General features: G+C 42.9%; 1 protein-coding gene across 4 annotated transcripts in view; it reads right to left on the bottom strand.

The window, feature by feature from the left end:
• The window catches only part of ARID1B (AT-rich interaction domain 1B), a 764,650-nt gene that overhangs the window by 83,974 nt on the left and 658,332 nt on the right, over positions 1 to 22,344 (bottom strand). For 3 of the 4 annotated variants that reach the window (XM_069234667.1, XM_069234666.1, XM_069234668.1), the window contains one exon: positions 15,667 to 15,776. In XM_069234667.1, the coding sequence (XP_069090768.1) occupies positions 15,667 to 15,776 (110 nt within the window). Of the gene's footprint in view, positions 1 to 14,537; positions 14,697 to 15,666; positions 15,777 to 22,344 lie in introns of all 4 variants that reach the window. The other variant, XM_069234669.1, reaches the window with a different exon arrangement.

The raw sequence follows: 22,344 nt of genomic DNA on the forward strand, positions 1-22,344 counted from the left end.
TTTTTACTTGATATGGTGTTCATATTTAAAATGGAAAAATAGCGCACATTTCTGACCCCAACTGTTCACAAATTGCCAGTTATAACTGACCTCACAATCTCATGTAGGGCGCTCAGCCACCCTAAGATCTTGTCCGTGCTATACAGAACCACAAATTAATAACATAAAAGGGTAGCAACTGTTGCAATTTCATTAAGGAGGTCATATGGTTCCTTGGAAGAACAGCAACCAGGAATCCGTAATGTCACATGATTTTTTATAAAGGTAATTCTGTCAGCTAGAATGCTACGTTTCTCAAAACATAGCATCAGGCTATTTTGGGAAAATGAGAACTTCATATAGTGCCTAAAAGCCACACAATACCATGTTGCTCTATAGACCAGAAGAAGAGGACTCTACACGTTAACAGCAGACACCTAACAAGCAGTCTGGAATTCCCTTTGACGCTACTCAGACACCTAAAGAAACATTTTTGTTGCTATCCTCAGTGCTTTAAATGGGCCGGTACTGAGTACCGGCACTTTTTTATTTTGAGAGGGAGAGTACCGGCATATCTCAAGAAAAACGTAATACTTTTAATTGGAGAGTACCGGCACTTCTCAGAAACAAGCAGGTACTCTGATAGAGAGTACCTGCACTTCTATTTTTCCATTTAAAGCACTGGCTATCCTGATGTCCGTTCTGGGTCATTTTACAAGAACATCATTCAGAGAAAATAATAATCTGGTTTGTGAGATGACGTATGTCCCTTTCCTTGCATTGAATTCTAGTATTGAAATACTCAGTGATCCAGCAAATGATTTTCCTGTCCCAGTGCAGGATTTTCCCAGTCTTACTGGTTGTGCAATCCTGTCCCAGTGCTGAATCTCACAGCTTTAGTGTATATTTCTTGAAACCACAGCCTTTATATCTCCATGTTTGGTTATTAAGACTTTGGTGTTTGATTCACTATACTGATTTGTTGGAGGTATTGCGGTGTGCATATCTGCATTTTCCCCCAATTACGATACAAGTGTATTCCGGTCCCAAAGTAAATGTTTACTTTCCCACTGGTAATAGCTCGCCTGAACATGTGCCAGTGAAATCCCTTGTTCGTGTTTTTGTGTTTCCTAACCTGGTATCACTATAATTAATAATCTATCATCAGTGTGTTTCCTATCCTGACAGTCAGCCTGTTCACATAACTCAGGGTTACTTACCTCCCAGGCCCAATGTTTTGTTTTACAGAACAACTGAGTAGGGGTAGAATGTGTACAATGCACAACTAAGTTGTATCCTTCACAGATATTAAGTACAATGGTGCCAAACAAACGCATCCTCAGATGTTATTGCATTAACAATGTTGCAACAGTCACTTTGATGCTTCATTGTATGTCTTCATTTGTTTTAAGTATCTAATTTAAACTTTTTGAAGTAACAATGTTCAAAACCCAACCAACACATGTCCCATCTGAAAACATGTTTATCATGCCGCAGGCTGTAGCATGAAGTCATGATAGGTCTCCTTTAGTACAGGTTCAAAAGCTGTACCTTCTGAACTCATTATTCAAAGTTCATTGACTTTGTATATTTCAGTATGTGAAAGATGATTTCCATATTAAAAATACAGTACCTACTTTAAGTTTGCTTTGCTTGTTTATTCATGTTAATTCAACTGCAAACCATAGTCTCTCTCCACTTGCATGTAACAAATAATGTTTCATAAGCGTCACCAGGAGAGGATGTTCTAATATTGTAACTTTGCAAGACCACTCAGCTGAGCCTCAGTTAACGTGTCAAAATTATTTATGTGAAACACAGTTCATTGTTTTTCTCTCGTGTTTTGCGTTAACAAATTTGGTGCACTGGAAGGCAATGCAAGAAGTTCTATTTTAAAATAACATGCTAAGTACTGTGCAAATAACATTCAAAATGGCCAATTTACGTAATTTCAGGCTATGAAAAATTGTGTGCTTTCTTTGTCTAAAACATCATAAAAGACATGCCTTTTGGGAAACAGCCAAAATTTAGAGACACTCTCCCCTTGCTGCTTACAAAGGGTGAGATGCTAGTAGTATTTTCTGCACTTACGGCCCATTTACTATTATATGACTAACAGAGGGGCTCTCATTTATTTTACCTTCAGCTACAAAGTAGTGATAGTTGGAGCTTAGATGCATTGAGTTTTATTTAGACTTTGAATGACAGACCTTATGTCAGTCTGCTTGACACTTAGAGAGTGCAAGCTTAGGCTTTTGGGTATGATGTGATTATGCAAATTCCATTGAATGATTAACATGTTTGCATTTGAATAAACAAATGGAACTGATGGTATTGCCTCAAGCCTTTCCCCTAATGTTATTGGCTGTACCTTTGACACAAGGATTATTCCCTTTCCTGTTACTTGAATCCCACAAAATTAGACATGTTTGGACATCAAGTGTTTCATCCAAGTTGGCTTGGAAGTGCAACTAGATGCAATTGCTCTGTCTCCCTAAAATAACTATCTCTGTTTAAGAAGATTAGGATGGGTAATCAGAAGCAATAAGGGTCAATTATGGCACGTAAAAACTTCTCATATCAGGGAAGTGTAGCCAGGACTCCTGAGCTCTACACTTAGGTTGGGTTTGTAGTCTTTGGACACACAGAAACAGTTAAGTTAGTGAGATATTAGATGAGAGACTATGGCCCTCATTCCGACATTGGCCGGCGGCGGTCGCCGCCGGCCTGTCGGGGGCCGCCAGAATACCGTTCCGCGGTCGAAAGACCGCGGCGGTGATTCTGACTTTCCCGCTGGGCTGGCGGGCGGCCGCCTTCAGGCCGCCCGCCAGCCCAGCGGGAAAGAGGCTTCCACGATGAAGCTGGCTCGGAATCGAGCCGGCGGAGTGGAAGCTGTGTGACGGGTGCAGTTGTACCCGTCGCATATTTCACTGTCTGCGAAGCAGACAGTGAAATACATTTAGGGGCCCTCTTACGGGGGCCCTTGCAGTGCCCATGCCAGTTGCATGGGCACTGCAGGGGCCCCCAGGGGCCCCGCGACCCCCCCTACCGCCATCCGGTTCCCGGCGGGAGAACCGCCGGGAACTGGATGGCGGTAGGGGGGGTCGGAATCCCCTCGGCGGCGCAGCTAGCTGCGCCGCCTTGGAGGATTCCAATGGGCGGCGGTACACTGGCGGGAGACCGCCAGTGTTGCCGGTCCGACCGCGGCTTTACCGCCGCGGTCGGAATGCCCATTGGAGCACCGCCGGCCTGTCGGCGGTGCTCCCGCGGTCCTCCACCCTGGCGGTTTGAAACCGCCAGGGTCGGAATGAGGGCCTATGTCTAGGTACACTTTCGTTGCAACGCAGAAGCACAAATGGGCGATAACACCAGGTAAGGAATATTAATTAAATATTAAGTTCAAGAGAGAAGGTTGTGTTAACTAATACTATTCTCCTAGGAGACCTTCCCACTACTAGAAACACAAGTTCAGCTGATCTGCATAGTGGTTGTCCAATTAATTGCTTTTGAATTCAAAATACAATTTGATTGAGGAAATCCTTACATTTGATGAAACACCCTTAAGCTTGGTCATGAACATTGTTGAGTTTTATTGAGTTTCAAAGTTCTAAAGAGCATACCAAAAAAATGAAGGAAAAAAGGGGTAACTTAAAATGATACAGCAGATCTGCCATTACTATTATTATTTCAAGGGTAAAAAATGACTTCCCTTTGATAATGTGAGTACAAATCCAAAGTTAAAGCTTTGTATTACCGTTCTTATTATCCAATGGCTCTCAGTGTATTTTTATCCATATATTGACAGCTAAGTGTGTTCTTTTCCTGACTGTCATTAGGACTGCTGTTGTGCTGTTACTGCATTCCTAGTCACAATATTAATACATTTTATCTCCTTCTCAAGGCATTCTTTATATCTCAGTTTTACTGTATTCACCGCACAAACGAGAATGTCTCTTTGTTCCAGTGAATCAATGTTCTCTGATTCAATGTCTCCATCCCAGGGTGTGCGACATCCTTTAAATGGGTGTATCTGTTGTATTTGTGGTGTGGTGGGATGCAAAAGATTTTTAGAATGTTGTAAGCCATTCATTTAAGCGGATAACAGAAGAAGGATTTATCCCAAACTTTGAGAGAATTCCAGAACACACATTTTATATTTTGTCTTTTACAATATGTTTTCAAAGTACTGGGGAACCTGCTAATGACATAACCACATTGCCTCAACGTCTTTCCTGGTTTCAGATTTTTTTAATTTATTTTTTTAGCATTATTGGCATTGTTACACTTTTGTTTCCCCTCCAGGAGCTTTTCCTCAGATACACAGTTTTCACATCTCTTTACAATAACAAAACAATGGTGTTAATTATGTTTATTACACGCTGGCATCTGAAGGCACAGTTAAAATGGTGTTCACAAAAATGCTGCTACAATTTTTGCCTTATAGCAATTCTACGTTTATTTCCATTGATGTTATAGTTAGGTATTGAAATGAGGTAAGAACTAGCGCTTAAACATTGAAGAATCACTGAGTTACAGTTTAGTGAAGTAACTGTAACTTGCAACCCCTTTATGCACTGCTTACGACCATGTATCAATCATGACATCTCAAGAGACATCTTCGATGACATTATTAATAACATTATTGAATCATTGTAAAAGCGTACCATAGGTGCCCAATGTTTTAGCATTGATTAAGTGATAATGGACAAAACATTTGACCACATGCTGGGTGCACAGCATATCTGTCAAGTCACCCACATTTGGTGGTCGGTACCCTCTTTTCACTGGTATTCAAAGCAAACAAAATCCCTTCAGACAGATTAATAGGGGTCAACCCCTTTTCAAACACTGAACACCCTGCAAAATATAAGTTTGTACCCTATTCACCTTAACGGGATCACCTTGTTATATTCTTCACTTGGGCTGAAATTTTAAGTCAAGAGGTTGACAGCTAAGCATTTGCCATTGATAAATTACCTTCTGCTAGGCCTTAAGTGTAACCATCAATTGTGAACTTGAGAATAATGCCTCACGTCCATATAGCCAATGCTTACAACCCCAGTGGGAGTTAAACCACCTTTAAGCTAGTCACACCTACATTCTTCTTTATTGAACAATCTGCAATGCCTTTAAATCTTCAGCTAAGTTCTGGAAATAAATATCAACGCCTTATAAACATCATTGTTACATAGGCTTTGCCAATAGTACTGTATTACAACTATTTAACATGGGCATGTGCCCAGGCTTTCATTGGTGGATACTCTATTGTCAGCAGAAGGTCTGGCTTGTCACATATTCTTTGCAACATGCTTTAGCTTTAAGCCACAACCGGCTTTGAAACACGTCTCCGCAGCCTACATCAGGTGCAGTCTGCTAATACGGTGTATGGTGTACCACTTGTACCCCAAACGTAACATTTAGCAAGGCCAACTACATTTGCCTCCAGGGCTTGCACTGTTTCTATTTTCGGTATCCACAGGTGTACATACAGTGACTCTATGCTGGATATGACTATAGGCCCTTTACTAACAACTTTCTTTTTTTAAATGATGTAAGGGTTCATACAGTAATGTGATTAGCAGTTTAATGGATGAGATTTGAAATGCCATCAGTGATGTCATCAATGATGTCATTTAGCATGTCATGAACAATGGCATTTGTGACATGAGCAGCGCATGATGGGGTAAAAGTTATAGTTCATCACTAATTATAACTGGTGAATTTCAGTGAATTTCTACGCACTAATTTACAAAAGTATATACAACGGCAGGCGGAAATACCTATAGTGACACCTTCATAATAGTTCACACAACTAGCAGGCACACTGCTCATATATAATAAAGGCAATATTAGAGTGCCTAGTTATAATACTGCAAGCCTAATGGCTTTGTCAGGGTCTCAGCACAATAATAAAAGCAGAAATGAGTCATAATAACCCAATGCAACATCAGTAAAATCTATAAGGATGGTACCATCTTGCAATGACATTCATTAAGGCCTATTATAACTCATATTTAAACTTGTGATTGTCAATAACACATTTTAAAGAGCAGGAATCTTTGCTCTTCCTGCCCATCTGTGGTCAACACAGGTAGGAGGCTCAGTGTCAGATGTGCCCACCCTCCCCAGACTCAGGCATGTTAAAAGACAGTGGAGAGCTTGGAAACAACTCTGCATCGCTCTGTCCTCAAAGAGATGAGGCCCCTAGGGACTTCTGGGTAACCAAGGGTAGCAGTGCTCAATACTTTTGTGCTTATATTTGCATTGGTCCCAGGGATGCTTCCATTAAAATTACTTGCACTGAATCCCAGTGCCCTTGGCCACTCTCTAGGGGAGTCTGCAATGCAATGTACCCTCCAAGAGGCCAACTCAGGGGCGGGGTGGGGGGAGAGGAATTCAGGCTTTCTGGCCTCCTCCATATGGCCTTGGACGTCAGGGTGAGGCCTTTAATTTTCTTGTTCAGGTGTTCTATAATGGGTGCAACAACACACTCTCCGTGTTGTGGCCAGAATCAGGATTGGCTCATCCACTTCAAATGAGCCAATAAGACCATATCCGGATAACAACTGTCAAGCTAGCTCCAACTTTTTACCAGCATTAACCCCGATCAGCCCCTCTTCAAACACCACACCGATTTCTTGAAAACAGGTTAACAGATTTACATTAACCCCTTGCATGCGTCGGATGGCTGGGAGCCGTTTGAAGATGCGGCTGGCATGTTCGTTGGGTGGCTCCCAGCAGTCCTAGCACCCACTCAAGGGGGAAGTGCTGGTGCTCCCATCATGGGCTGCCCCCTTCACTGCCACCACCGCCCCCCCCCCACCCCACCCTGCAGCATCTGATGGCATCAATGCGTACTGCATGCCGACGTCATGAAAGCTGCCGGGGACGTGCGGGAAGCCATTTGCTTCCAGCGTTCTGGAGGGGAAACAGGTGAGTTTTTCCCCGGGTAGGGGGTCATGGGAAAAAAAGAGGCATCGGTGGGAAAAGGAAAAGCTTTTCCTTTCCTCCGATGTCTCTTTGGAGCATTCCTGCTGCACGATCACGCATGGAGTCGCGATCGTGCAGCAGGAATGCCCACTAGACACCTGGGATTTTGTTTGTTTTGTGTGTTGTGATTTATTGGGCATTGTTGGGGAGCGGCCCCTTGAGAAAATATTTTGGCCATTTCTGTCCTCCTTGGGGGCAGAACAGCCTTTTTTTAGGCCTGTTTGCCCCCAAGGGAATCAGAAACCACTAGGCCACTAGGGATGTTTTTGTCGATTTTAGGGAGCAGCACTTTGGGCAAGGGGCGCTCCACTTTAGGGGGCAATTATTTTAGCTGTTTCTGCCCCCCTTTGGGGCAGACTAGCCTTTTTTATTTTTATTTAGGCCCATCTGCCCGCAAGGGGGGCAGAAACCCCTAAGCCACCAGGGATGTTTTTTGGCGATGTTGGGGAGCAAGTATATTTTGGCCGTTTCTGACCCCTTGGGGGCACAGTGGCTTTTTATTAGGCTCATCTGCCTCCAAGCGGTGCAGATATCTACTAGACACCAGTGAAAGTTTCTGAATGTTTGGCAGTGGGGTGTTTGTGGCGCATCATTTGCATTTGTTATCATAATGTTTTATTTCTCCTTTTTATTCTAGTTCAACACTTTTGATTCCTTAGCTATGACTCCTGCTTGCAGTTTTGATAGTGGTAGACCTGCAGTTTGCGAAAATGCATGTGTTTGGTAAGAAACACTTTTTTTGTTCTGTTTACTCCAAACGAGTATCGTTGCCATGCATGAATGAGTTTTTTCTGAATGTTGTTTTAATAGCAGCATATTTAGCTTATGTTTTGTGCGTGAAGTTCTTCTTGGATTTGTGCACCATGTGTAATTTTATTTTGTTTTCCCTTTTTAGTGGGATATTGTTGGTGCTTGCTGGATCTGTGCAGAGTAGGTGCTGGTGAGTCTTGCTGTCTCTGGCAAGTGAGTGGCATTGTTTTTGCGTATGAAGCTCTGAGATAAAGCCACACTTTGTTTATTGCTTGTTTTACGAAGTGTTGGTTGATGTTGACTTATTTGTGAAGTTACTGTTATTAGTAAGGATTACGAATTTTACTTTGACCATGATAATGAGACTGGCACTGCATCTGAGGCAGAGGAGGAAGTGCAACATTCTGGCAGTGAATTTTCTGTCCAAGAGGAATCATTTGATGATAAGCCACTCTCAATGTGGAGGAAGTGCCTGTTTTAGAGGCGGACACTGGGGTGCAGATAGTGCAGAAAGAGGCATCTGGATTGCAGCTTGGGGTTGCAAGACTTCCCATTAGAAGTGCTGATCTCTGGGTTGCGCCAAACACGTTGCAGCTGGCATTGCGTGCCTTTACTGGTGCTGCAGGGTGTAGAGTGAATACTGAAAACTTTTTGGCTATAATTTTCTTTCAGTTGTTTATGGACGATGTATTTTGGATGAGTTTGTTGAGCAGACTAATCCGTATGCTGAACAGTATTTGAGGGACAACAATTCCAGACTTAGGCCCACTCTAGAGCTCCCCAGTGGACTTCCACAAATTTGGTAGGATGGAAGAAGTTGTTGGGTTTAACTTTTTTAATGACTTATTAAGGAAGCCATCAATGTCTTCATATTGGTCTGCCAGTCCCTTCATGGCAACTGCCATATTTCCTGCAATCATGAGTCGTGATCGGTACTTGCCTCTGCTTCGGATGCTGCATTTTGTTGATAATGCTTCAGTGTTGCCACTCTATCACCCTGCTTGTGATCGTCTTTTTAAGATGGGGCACATCCTTGATCACTTTGTAGATCGATTTTCAGAAATAAGCACATGGGAGGTGTAGATAGAGTAGATCAAATGTTGGAACCTTACAGTGCTGTCGTAAAGCTTACAATTGGTATAAGAAGTTGGCTGTCCATTTGTTTAATTTAGCAACCTTCAATGCTTTTGTTGTCTTCAAGGACTGTTTCCAGAGTCTAAAGATGACATTTGTTCAGGTTCAGGAGACCGTGATAGGCAGCCTTGTTGTAGTGGAACAAGAAAGTGTTCCTAGAGGTGGAGTGGTGGAGGATGTGGCTTGATTGAAAGATCGTCACATTGCTGATCACATTGCTCCCACGCCCACAAAAACCAATCCCTCTAAGAGATGAAGAGTCTATATGCGAAGAGGCATGCAGAAGTAGCATAGTATGCACTTTCCTCAGTGTCCTTCTAAACCTGGGCTGTGCGTGACCGCTTGCTTTAGATTGTACCATAGGCAAAAGAGTTTTAGTAGCAACCGTGAGCGTAAAAGTGAACTGCATGGTCTGTTTCGTTTTATTTTTTCTTCAGTTTCACGGTTGGCATTAGTGTGCTGTATTCAGTCTAGCAATGTTGTGAGCAGAGTAAGCCTAAACACATTTTTTTTAAAACTGTATTTATGAACATGCTTTGGTATCCCCTCAATCTTTACATGTTTTTAGCCCTTCCATGTCGCAGGCACTTACCCCCCCCCCCCACACACACACAAATGAGGTATCATTTTTATCAGGCCGAGGGTCCCCTCAGATTCCAGAACTTTGCATCACAGAAATGTGAGGAAAATGTGTTTTTAAAGACAAATTTTGAGTTTTGCCAGGGATTCTGGTTAACAGAACCAGGTGAGAGCAACACTAGTCATCCCATCCTTGATTCCCCTGGGTGTCTAGTTTTAAAAAATGTACAGGTTTGCTAGGTTTTCCTAAGTGTGCCCAAAATCCATAGCTAAGCACATTGCAAAAGTCAGTTTTCAGTGGAAAACTGTGATGTGTTCACCTTGTGTTTTTGGGCGTTTCCTGTCGCGGGTACTAGGCCTACCCACACAAGTGAGGTACCATTTTAATTGGGAGACTTGGGGGATCTCAGAACAGCAGGTGTAATTACTGATTGTCTTTCTCGGCATTTGCGGCTTCCAAATGTAAGATAGTGTGTAAGAAAGAAGTCATTTTGAGAAATGTAATCTAATTCACATGCTAGTATGGGTACGCCCAAATGAAGAAATGTGCAAATAACCCCTGCTTCTAAACTCCATATCTTGTGCCCATTGCGGAAATGCATGGGTTTCCTTAATACCTTTGTTTCACTCTTGATATTTTTCCAAATTATTTGCTATATATCCGGTACACAATGAAAAAAATACTGCAAGGTGCAGCTCAGTTATTGGGCTCTGGGTAGCTTGGGTACTTGAAGGAACTACAAGCCCCTATATATCCCTGCAACCAGAAGGTTTCCACGGATTTAACTGAATTTGCTTTCGAAAATAAATCTGTCATAATTAGAAAAAGTAACCGAAAAAAACTTAGACACAAATGGCTGTTTGTTTTTCAATTCAATCTCATTTTAAGTGTTACTTTGTGTAGGAAAGCTTTGAAGGATCTACACAAATGACTGCTTGTTGAATTCAGAATATTGTCTGCTTTTCAGAAATGTATAGTTTTCCAGGATACACCATTGGTTTCATACCCATTTCTGACACTAACTGGAAGGAGTTTGAAAGCACAAAAAAATAGGAAAAATGGGGAATGTCACAATAAAATACCAAAACTGTGTTGAACAATTTGGTTTTCTGATTCTAGTCTGCTTGTTCTTGAAAGCTGGGAAGATGGTGATTTTAGCACCACAAACCCTTCGTTGATGCCATTTGCAGGGGGTAAAAAAAACAGATGCTTTCTTCTGCAGCACTTTTAGCCAATTTTTCCCCAAAAAAACAAACCTTAGCTATATTGTAGCTAACTTCTCGACCCTTCCAGGAGAATCCACAAACCCCGAGTACCTTTAGAAAACCCCACAATGTTGGAAAAAGGACTGCGTGAATAGCTTATGTGGACAATAAGTTATGGGGTCTAAGCAAGAACTACACCTAATAGCCAAAAAAAGGCTTAGCAGGGGGGGAAGGCTTAGCAGCAAACGGGTTAAGTAACAAACAGCATGCTTTCTGAGTAAAGTTTTAATTTTGTGCCAAAATTGTATGTAATTCTGGTCAACTGTTTTTTTTTTTTTTTTCTATTTCGAAGATCTAACTTTCCTATGGGAATTCAAACTTTCACCTTTTTCTTGGCCCCCACTTGACAAATGGGTGCCAAATTTCCATGAAGGAGCCAAAGTGGATGAACTTTCTTTTTTCAAAATTGTCATAGAGATTCGTCATATGGTCAAATTATTTATGAAACAAAAAATCCTTTTCCTTGTGGAAATTCAGACCTAACAATAATTACACCTCGGCAACCTCCCCTTTCTGATCTATAGGTTTGTGGAGAAATTACTCATGGCTCAATCCAAATCCCTACTCCAATAAAAGGTTATTGACTAGAAACCTGGACAAAAAGAGCTTTGATACGTCACAGATTTACTTTTTTTTTGTGAACAATTTTTGGGTGAGGAATCTCAAACTCAAAGATGCAGTGAAGAGAGGGACTATTATAGGCCTTTAAAAGTTCTTATAACATTACCGTCTACTCTATTATTTCATACTTTCATATCAAAATATTTTTTTTTTAAATTGATTGGCTCCTAAAGAACATGCACTACTTTGGGCACTTCTACCCCACTATATTAATTGTATTTTTTTTCTTTTTGCATTATTATTAACTGTACATTTGTTTTGCGATAGCTTGCATTTTAATGCTGTTCTAAGCAATATTGTAGGAGGCGGAAAAGGTCTACTTAGAAAATTGTAAATTGGTCAGGTTGGCTTTGTGACAACAGCTCTTGAGTACAGTATATCTTAAACAAATATTGACTAATCTGAAAGTCCTAGATTGTGTACAGTAAACTGTTACTGTGCTAGCATTAACAATGTTTGGACTTCATAGACACTTTACAACTAGTATTGTATTGTATTGTAATAGTATTTATATAACTTACTACCCCTGATGAGGCTTCGAAGCGCTTTTCGGCGAGCAGCACGCTACTCCAGAACCCAAAACGAATTAGTGGTGGATTAGTATAGGGAAATATGAGTATAGTTTTAGTATTATTAAGAGTTAATTTGAGCCGCACTCAATCAATAGATTATAGAAGTAACCAGAATATTAAAAGCTGGCTGAACTTGAATCGTCCTAAAAAATATAACGATTAAACTGGATCAACATTTTGTGAGGCAGCAGCTTTTGTTTTAAGTGGAGTGGCGATGTTATATGAAAAAGGAAGAGAAAGGACTGAGTGAGCTGGAGAGGAGTGATAAGGTTAATGTTAGAGAAATTAGAATGAGGTGGACATCAAGAAACTAGGGATGTGGGAAAGTCTAAAGGTGCAGAAGTAAGGAAGGATAAATCTAAGGGATTAGTGGATGAAGGGAAAACAAGATAAAAAAGGACACAAAGCCAGAGGAAACAGAAAACAGAGCAATGAGAGAGGTGAAAGAGTCAAAGAGATGAAAAAGGGTGAGATTCAACAAGAGAAATAGGGACAGAGGTACAGAGGAAACTTAATATTTCACTGCACATACTTGCTAATGAACACCCAGAATGCTCCAGAGGGGAATAGACGTCTGTACGATTTTCACACAACTGATCACTCTCGGGAACATTTTTATCTTTTCCTTTAGTTAATTTTTGTAAGATTTTAAAGGTTTCTGTAGTTTGGTTATTAAGAGCTGAGCTCTAATTTTAGAGGAAAGCGACAATATCAGAAAGCATACATTACAATGTTTGTATTGTATTGATTTCAGTACAGAACATGGAATATTCGTCTTCAATTAAAAAAAAAACATTTTCTTTAGAATGTGATCACTTCAACGTAATAAACCATACACCCATTATTATTATAAGAAAACAACGGATGCACTCAAAAAGAAAAAAAGAGCACAAGCCTGCAAACAATGCAAAAAACACAGGAAAGCTTGGAAACATAGTTTACCCTGTGACAGACAACACACCTACTAGTTTCAAATAAAAATTCAGAAAGCAGAAGCTTTCTCTATAAATCGTAATAATTTCAGTGGAAGCTTGAGATTCATTTTGTTTGCATGTTTTTAACTTTACATTCTCGTGTGCAGTCTGAAAAGTTTTATTTGCTTGGGAAGAAAAATAGTATATGCAGTCAGATCTTTTTACTAAAAGATAAGTTTTTATACAAGAATGCAGGAGGAAAGCTTTTTGGTTCAGCATAGATTTGCACTAAACAGGAAGAGTGTGCCAGGCCTACCTCAATATGAGCTGAGGCACGACTCACAGCAATGAGAATACACTTTTGCAGGGGCTGTGTAGTATCTCTCCCATCATTCAAATAGTTTCACCAATACAACCGCAATTTTTAGCTCATTTATTCTCCTTGCTGAACTAAAGCGCAACTCAAGCATTACCTCCGTCTGACTCAGCACAACAAAGATCACACGCGCGCATTAAAAGGGTGTGGACAAAAAAAACAGGTCCGAATGCTAAGCTGTAAAACCTGCTTCTAGACTGACATCGAAGCCTGCAAATCTCGTTAGCTAGCAGAGTGGTGCGCCCTGGTTGCCTTCTACAACAGAGAGGAAGACTTTGAATGTTTTGAGGCATCATGGAAATCTGCTCTGGTGTTCTGGGTTCTTCTTGAAAAAAAAAGGTACAAACTTCCTACAGTCTGCGCACTTGATTAAATACTAAGGTTGAAAGGTATTGGTACCAGTGACCAATGGCAGAAACCATTCGTTGCACAAAGTGCACGGAGAAGGATGTGCTCACCACATACTTGTGGCCAATTTATGGCATAAACCCAAAGAAGTACTTTCTGAACCTTCGGTGCTTTGGTTAGCACGTTGTATAGTGATACCCAAATCTAGATGCACAGGATATTGCTGTACAGGTCGAGCAGCATTAAAGCCAGTAATGAACAAGTCTGGTTTGTTTTACCCTATTCTGTGTGGTGGGATGGTTGACACTGGTGTGGAAGTTGTTAGTATGCAAGCGTTAGGTGAATGTGGTTTTTGGCATCGCTATTATCTTTTGCGCCTGGTGTGAGTTAATGCTCCGTTATGAGGATCGCAAACTGGGATAAAGCAAAGAAAGCTCATCATGAAGAAACTTCTATCTGAAATTGATTGTCCATGTTTTCTGTCAATTCTCAAGTCTGTAATGTCACCCTTCAATATTGTTGCATGTCTATTTCTATTTACTGGCACCACTGAACCAGTGTGTTGCCTTTTAGGTAAGCTGGCTCCACTAAAACGTTTAGTAAACACTTCTTAGTAAGTACAATTAAAGGGACTCATAGCATGTTACCCACACTTCCAATGATATGTCTGTAGAAAGGGAATGTGGACTGAAAACGAACCAGAGAACAGACATCGATGGGAGCGAGATTCAACTTATGGAAAAAAAAAAAATTCTCAATATCATCAGAATGTTTGTCAACAGCAGACACATAATGCAATGTCTAACTCACAGCTGTAGCAGCACAGAACCGAGGCTGCTACAGAGAAGGAACTCAATGTTTTTTTTAATAAATATATGAGCTCAGTCAATTAGTCATAAGGGGGAAAGATTATCAAAATTAAAAGACAAAGACAGCAAGCATTAATATATAACTCATTAATTATATGTAAAAAAGAAAAAAAAAGAAAAAAAGAACAGAGCCACTTACAGGGCTTGATGGAGCCTTTGGCCAGCCTGGGCTGCTAATGCTATCACTCTCATCTCCATGAATGGAGGAGATGCTAGCAGAGCTGGGGGACATTGGGGGAGGGACTGGCAGGAGGCCTGGGGTTAGGGGCTGAGAAATACCATGTGAGCTGTAGCTATCCTGCGACAAAAGAATACAAACATATAACAGAGGCAAGGAAAACTTTTTTTCAAAAAATACTCCCAGCTTAAAACAGCAGCACTAGAAATATGCTCTTTACCAATAGTTAAGTTGATAGAGCAAGGTGGCGTTCCATTATTCTGTGTGCCAACTGTTTTATGGAAGACACTAGGCCTCACCCGATCATGTGAAGGGTGACCACAGGAGAGAACATTAATTAAAATTAAAGTGTAAAATCAAAAGAAGGCACATTTACATGTGACCAAGAACAGTTCTCAGTTAAGCGAGAGGAACCCAGATTCAAGCTAAATTAAAATTTAACAGAAAAGCAAACAATATTTTTATGAATTTGGGTAGTACTGCTGCTTTAGACAAGGGCATCTCAAATATATCAAGAGCAACAGACAAACAAATGAGATGGGCATAAAACCATCTTGCTCATTAGTACACTTTTGCAATGTTTGCTGGATGCTTGGCTTGTGTCGTTAAAGCCACCATGCTTATTTCAGGCCAACATGGATCGCTAAGCATCGATCTCTTGTAATGACAAGAAAAAAAATATCAAAACAAGCTTTTCGCCTTATTTATCAAATAAGGCACAGAAGCAGAAAAAAATTATGTTGAATGTTGCTGGTGTTACTTAGGCGGCCAAACCAAGAAGCCAAAACCGAGTGCAGGGAGGGGGAAATGGCTGTAGTTTGGAATTCAGGCAATAAGTCCCATTGCTGTCCACTTGCTGAACCTCCTTCTCAGGTCCCATCTTCCCTCCCAAATGTGACAAACCTAAAAGTGTAATATGTTAAGACAAAATAACTTTCAAATCAAATTCTGAGTGAAACATTGAACTCGTACAGATGGAGACATGCAGGGAGACAAAAAGAAGCAAGGGCCAGCCAAAACCAGACAATGGACTGCAGCTCAGCACATAACATTGCGCGGTCAAGCTGACACCACCTTCAGACGGAAATACCTTTGGCTTAGGTTGAGGGCGCAGGGGTAGGTCTTCCTTGCCATCCATTTTGAGTGAAGAGGAGTGTTTTGAGTCGCCAGGAGACATCATGTCAGGCAGACCCATAGGCCCTGAAAAACAAACAGAGGGAAATAAGAAGAGAAGATCCTCAGTCTGGTCCTAACCTTGGCACACAATGTCCTCCAAGTGTGAATCTCACAGGATTTTTCCACATGGAGGAGTGCAGCTTATAGCTTTAAAGTACTGTAGACTAGGTTTGTTTCTCATCCCTCTCCATTGGTAACCTCGAAGCTCCTATGCAAACTAACTGTACAATTAGATTCATTTTCAAATGCTCTTCACTTGGATTATAAATATAGACACACCACTCTTCACAAAATTGAACCACCCGGTCTATGTGGAAAAGGGAATAACAACGGGTAACGACCCTTGCATGACACAGAGTAACAGATCATGTTATCATAAATTTGTAAATTGTTTGATTACGATAATCTACGGAATACACCATCAACTATGAAAAGATATTTGCAATGTATGATGTAAAACTATCCATGAATAATCCAAACACATGACAGTCTGTGCTTTGAGGTATGTCAGGGATCATTAATAGATGACAATCTGCTGACTACATATTTAAAGCTAAATAACTAATAACCAGAAAAAACAATAACGTTCAAAAAGGGAAAAAAGGAGAAAACAAACAAAAGTGAAACTAAAATAAAGGAGAGTTTTTGTAGCATGGCTTTCAGTAATGCTGGGTGATATATTGTTTTAACTAAAACATTTAAAATGCATGCAAATATCTGCACCACAAATATGAAAAGGCTGAATTTATCTAAATAGATTTAGCAATGTAATTCAAGACCAGGGTTGATATTACATAGATAAATGAAAGAGAATATAACTGCAAGCATGCATATAATTAATAATAATATTTGAAATTTTGAAATTGAAGTTTTTTCCAACTAAAATAAATGCAAGAAACGTGGTGGAAGAAGGAGGTCTGATTTAGACATACTCAATAAAAAATAACACCTTGTGCTAAAATTAGCTCCCACGTGGTTGGGCTAAGTTGGAAACTCGTCTGCAAATATGACATTCGGATCATCTGCACATATACTCTCTAAAGTACATATAAATTTAGTATAGTAACACAATGCAGAGTTCGGTGTGCTATTAACATTGTTGAATGTTGGAAGAGGCCATGGCTCCTGAAAGGAGAAGCCTCAAGTGCATCATGAAGCCATGCTGTTCTTTCAAGCGCATTAGTTAAAAATCAAAGTTACTTCAACAGACTCTGAGCACAACCTCATTGCATAGGTCTCTAAAGTGAAGCAGTGACCATCTAGGATATGATTTAGATCTAGAAGACCAAGACAATGCAGGTCTGCAAAGGCGACAAAATGGGTCTAGACCTTCACATTCTAATAATAAATGTTTGAATCGGCATTTATTACTACACTCATTTCAAAAAAAGTTTTGACTGCATTTATGTTCACTGATATTGCATAAATACGTATTACTATGCATGCACACACTAAAATAAATTCAATTATCCAATGACGCCATTCTATTTCATTACATTTAATGAAAATATTTGTGTATATGCAAGCAACCTCTTTATCCTATTTATGGGTAACCTAAGTTAACTAGGCACCAGCCAAGCACTGAGAATGCGACTCATGACTTGTTTTCAACCCACAGCTCAAACTACCATTTGCATCGGGCTCCCCCATCTCAGGGGAGTCACATCTATGGCGGGTTGCGCCGGTACGAGTACCTAGGTGGGGGCAAAGGCGCAATGGTCCTCCAACCCCACAATAAGGAAGTTGGTGACTGGTGGGTGGGTGCACAGGTGCGATGCCGGAAGTGCCCGAATGTTTTGCACATGACAGCCTCGCCCTTAAAAGGGGCTGAGGCGGGTCTTTTACTCCCACTCACTGACTCGCAGAGGACACTGCAAGTCCGCATCGTGCAAAGTCGATTTTTGTTTGGCTTTTCTTTTGTCTTTTCTCTTCCAGGTAGCAGGCATGCTTCCCAGAATATTCCACTTCATGCTCTGCACTTCGGGGCAGCATTTCAGCAGCCCAGTCCTCCCCTGCCTGGGAGACACACCGGTTGGAGTATTTCTGCCTACCTGACCTGAATTTACTTGATAGTGGATTCAGCGGGGGCCCTTGCCCTGCAGGTGAAAGGGCAGTGGTTGTAGGGGGCAGCAGAAAAATGGTGCAGGGGCTGTAGCTCTTGAGGGAAGGTCACATGTATTTGGGATCAGAGCCCCTTCTAATACAAGGATTCTTATCCCACCACTGGTGGACAGCCGCTGGAGGGTCATCTTTCAGAGTCAATAGCTCTACTGATTTTGGCACTAGCAGTTTTTCTGTGGTTTACCCCACAAGGCAGGGTTGTATTTGGAGTACCTTTGTTTTGCTTTGTGGAATTGTGTAATAAAGCAGCGTTTTAAGGGGTCTGTGAGACAGGTTGCTCATGGGTAGCGTTGTTGCCCAGTGGCGGTTTCTCTTTAAAAAAAATGTAGAATAAAGGTGGTTTGTGCTTGTGCAGCATGTGTTCAGCATTTGGTGGGTGTTGGCAGTTATTTTAGCAGTTGTAGGTAGCCCACATTGCATTACTACTTACTGTCTCTTTGCAGGGTCTGTATTAGTGAGGACAGTAGGGGCTTAGACCACCACGGCTGTGAATGCGCAGCATAGTGTTAAGTGATTGTGGACTGGGGCATTGCTGGTGTTGTTAATGCTCAGGATGGATGCCATGGACCAGGCCATTGCATCATTGAAGTTGCAGTCACCTGGGGTGCGTGCAGAGCAAGCTGACAGGCCTCGGAGAACAGGAGTGACTCCCAAGGAAGCATTTCCCCTGTCCTGAAGATGGCCTGTGGACAGGGTAGGCATAAGAAGGAAATGCAGGGGCGGGCAGCAGATGGCCTGGGTACGCAAGGGAATCAGGGCAGTATCCCTTTTGTAGCAATGCTGGTGGGTCTGACTCCAGCCCAGGATACCTCTGTGCAGGTGACAGTTCAGTCCAATGATGCGACGGAACAGTCCCGCCCTTGGAGGTCGCGCTAGTGGACCTGGCCTCGGCAGCGGGTAATGGTGACCAAGCTGCGGTACAGGGTAATGCCACAGCAGTAAGAGGGTTGGGGGCAGCTGGAGGCATTGTGCAGATCGTTGGAGCAGGTATTGCTATAGGAGTGACCTTCGCAGCAGAACTGGCGAAGGTGATGTTTTGGAGAGGGTGGACGTCTAGTGGCCCATCTAGGTAATGCAAAGGGCAGTCAAGGGTGACAAGGAGGAGGGGGAGCGGAAGGGAGGGTTGATGGGCCTCCCCTGCTACCACTGTGGGCTCAACAGGGAGTCAGCCGCAATATGCTGAGGGGGTTCCCAAGCAACCAACAAGCCAAATGCCTATTGTGTTGGGTGCCTCGTTGAGTGTCAGCACTCCTTGGGAAAAATGCAGCTATGGTGACGTCTCCTCCCGCTCAGGGAGCAGCACCTTCAGGTACTGGGCCCTCTTTACCACCTATGGGATTGGGAGATATTCGTTCTGAGCATGAGCAGCTTGGGTTGCATGTGTCAATGGAGGTGAAGGAGAAGATAGAAAAGGGTGAATATGTGGATATTTTCGACTTGCTGGTTGATAAGTCTGGGAAGGAGGATGCCAAGCGTTGTAAGGAATGTTCACACCCCAGGGACTGTGGTTATGGGACATACAAGAAAACAATTGACAAGACTCTTGTGAGGTGCAGCAGGATTTCTCAACCTATCGGGCCATTATGGCAGAACGTTTCTATGATCTTGGGCACAGTTGGCTTGCTATCAGAATAGGATTATGTGTGCCCATGATGAGTAAGGTGGGACAGCCTGGAAAGACCATGATAAGGAGTTCAGGAGGATTAAAGCCAATAGGCCGACCCTGGGTTGGGAGCAGACTGACATCACTTGGAAGCATTATATGAAGCGGCCAGATGGTACCAGTAACCAGCACTTTCAGGCAGCAGCTGGGTCCACTAGTGGCCCATCGAGGAGGTTGGGGAGGGGGTGGGTGCGCACTGAAGAGGGCTTGTTCAGATTTCAACTGGCACACCTGCACCCAACCCCCCGGAACCTGCACATTCAAACATTGCTGTTCGTTCTGTGGTCAGGTGCTCCATCCGGAATCTAAGGGTATAAACAGACCAGTGAGAAGGGAACCAAAAAGCAAGAATGACTACTATGAATTCTGCAAAGCTCCCTCCTGTTAGCTTGATGGCAATGGTTCCTTGGCTCAGTACTCACACTAACAATGCAGTGGGACAGACATTGTATGAGGGTGTAAAGGAAGGGTACAGGATTTCATCTGAAGGTCATGTGGGCTCCCCTTACTTTAAAAATCAGCAATCTCTCAGAACCAGCCCAGGGGTGGCTAGGTGGAAGATTCAAAAATACCTGAGTCTTGGTCGGGTGGCAGACCCCTTCGTCCTAGTCCCACTTGATGGCTTTGTTTGTTCCTCCCTGCGGTGGACCCTAAAAAGACCAGGGGAGTTCAGATTGATACATAACTTGTCTGCTCACAAGGGTCACTCAGTGAATGAGGCCATGGACAAAGTTTTATGCTTCATCAAGTGCGCTTCCCTTGATCAAACAATCCAGGTGCTACGGGAACTGGGATCTGGAGCTTTGATGGTGAAGTTTGATATTGAGTCTGGCTGCGCTCTATCCATCTGGGGATTTCCATCTCCTAGGTTTCCAATATGAAGGAGGCTTTTCCTTCAATAAGTGTATGCCTATAGGCTGCTCCGTGTTCTGTTCCAATTTTGAGAAGTTTAGCTCATTTCTCAAATGGGGTTTTAGGTAGAATTCGAGACACCAGTGTGTGCTCCAGTACCTCAAGGACTTTATCGTCCTGGGTCCACTTGGCTCTGAGCAATCCGCTGAGGCTTTGGGGATTTTTCAGCAAATGATGAGGGAGTTTGGGGTTCCACTCGCACAGGGCAAGACGCTAGGGCCCGCTACAACGTTCAAGTTTTTGGGAATCGAATTGGATTATATGTCAGGGGAGTCCAGGCTTCTGCTGGAGAAGGTCAACGCCTTTTCCCAAGCCTTGCAGGCATGCCTGGCAGCTAAGGAGGTCACATAGCACCAGTTGAAGGTTCTGGTTGGGCAGCTCAATTTCACACTGCGGATCATTCCCATGGGGCATCCCTTCTCCCGATCCACTGCCCACGCCACGTCTGGGCTGAAGGTGAAACATCACCACACCAGGCTCTCCAGTGAGGTCAAACAGGTCATGAGAATTTGGGAGTCATTCCTGTTCAACTTTAATGGCATCATCGTGTCGCCTGGGCAGCCTAGGACCAATGAAGAACTGGGTCTATTTACAGAAACGGCAGGCAGCAAGGGGTTTGGCAACAGTGGCTCAAGGAATAGGTGCAGTCAGGGTTGGTTGCTAACACTGGTTTTCTAGAGCTGTTTCAAAGCCTTGTGGCATAGTCAGTCTGGCCTGAGCAACTTCGCAATCAGTCAGTGCTGTTATGGGCTGATAATACGACAGTGGTGGAGTACATCAACCAGCAAGCTGCAAAATGCAAGATGAATCTGAGGGTTCTGAAAGAAATTGTACTCCTGTGTCTGCAATTGAACGTGCTCTTCAGAGCCAAACATGTACCTGGTGTGTTGAACAACCCCGCTGGTGCTTTGTCTCGTTTTAAGATGCAGATTTTCAGGTTCCACCATCCAGGAGCAGAGCAATTCTCCACGCCTTTCCCGGAGCGTCTGTGGCGGATTAGTGCCCAAGATTACCGCACCTCGTGGCAGCCAGTTTAGCGCCTAGGACCAGATGGGGCTACGAGGGGCGTTTAGCACTTACTCAGAATTCTGGGGGTGCACAGGGATCATGGATTGATTTGATCCACACTCAGTCATGGCTTCCTAGGGCACTTTGGGAGGATCAGTTGCTTGTGCCAGACGCCATGCAGCAACGATATCCTTCTTCGAGCAAATGCTTGGGCACACTGATGGAACTAGGTCTTTCTTGGTGAGGCGGGCCTTGGCGGGTTGGCAGTAACCTGACGGTACTAGACTGGACTCGATGTGCCCTTCGATACAGTCAAGTTAGCTGCAATTCTCAAGTCTTTTAGAGGCATATGTGCTCCCCGGGGTAGGTCAGCCTATTCAGGGCAGCATTTACCCTTGCCTTTTATGGAGCTCTCAGGCTGAGTGAGTTGGTGGCCAACAGCAAGAAAGACACTCATGGGGGGATGGGGCGGCTACAACTGGCAGACATTCAGTGGCTGGATGGGGCTCAGTCCATGGCGATTAACATCCCTCGTTATAAGGCTGATCAGGTCAGTAGGGGTGACCACGTCCTATTGCATAGGGTACCTAGTAATGAGTGATGCCATGTCCATAACTAGGAGGTATTCATGACTCATCAGACTCAGGATTTGGGTGGCCCCGTACTAGTCCACATGGATGGCATCCCTCTGACCATTAACCAGTTTTCCTGAATACTGAATGGTGAGCTGCAGACGGCAAGGTTTGATTCTTCAGAGTTTGGAACCCACTGCTTTAGAAATGGGGCAGCCACTGCAGCCGTGGCAAAGGGGGGGGGGGGGGGAGGGTTCAGGCACAGTTGTGCGAAAGATCAGCAGGTGGTCCTCTGGCTGTTACAAAAGTTATGTGA

The sequence above is a fragment of the Pleurodeles waltl genome, chromosome 5 (assembly GCF_031143425.1).
Source record: "Pleurodeles waltl isolate 20211129_DDA chromosome 5, aPleWal1.hap1.20221129, whole genome shotgun sequence".
Classification (NCBI taxonomy): domain Eukaryota; kingdom Metazoa; phylum Chordata; class Amphibia; order Caudata; family Salamandridae; genus Pleurodeles; species Pleurodeles waltl.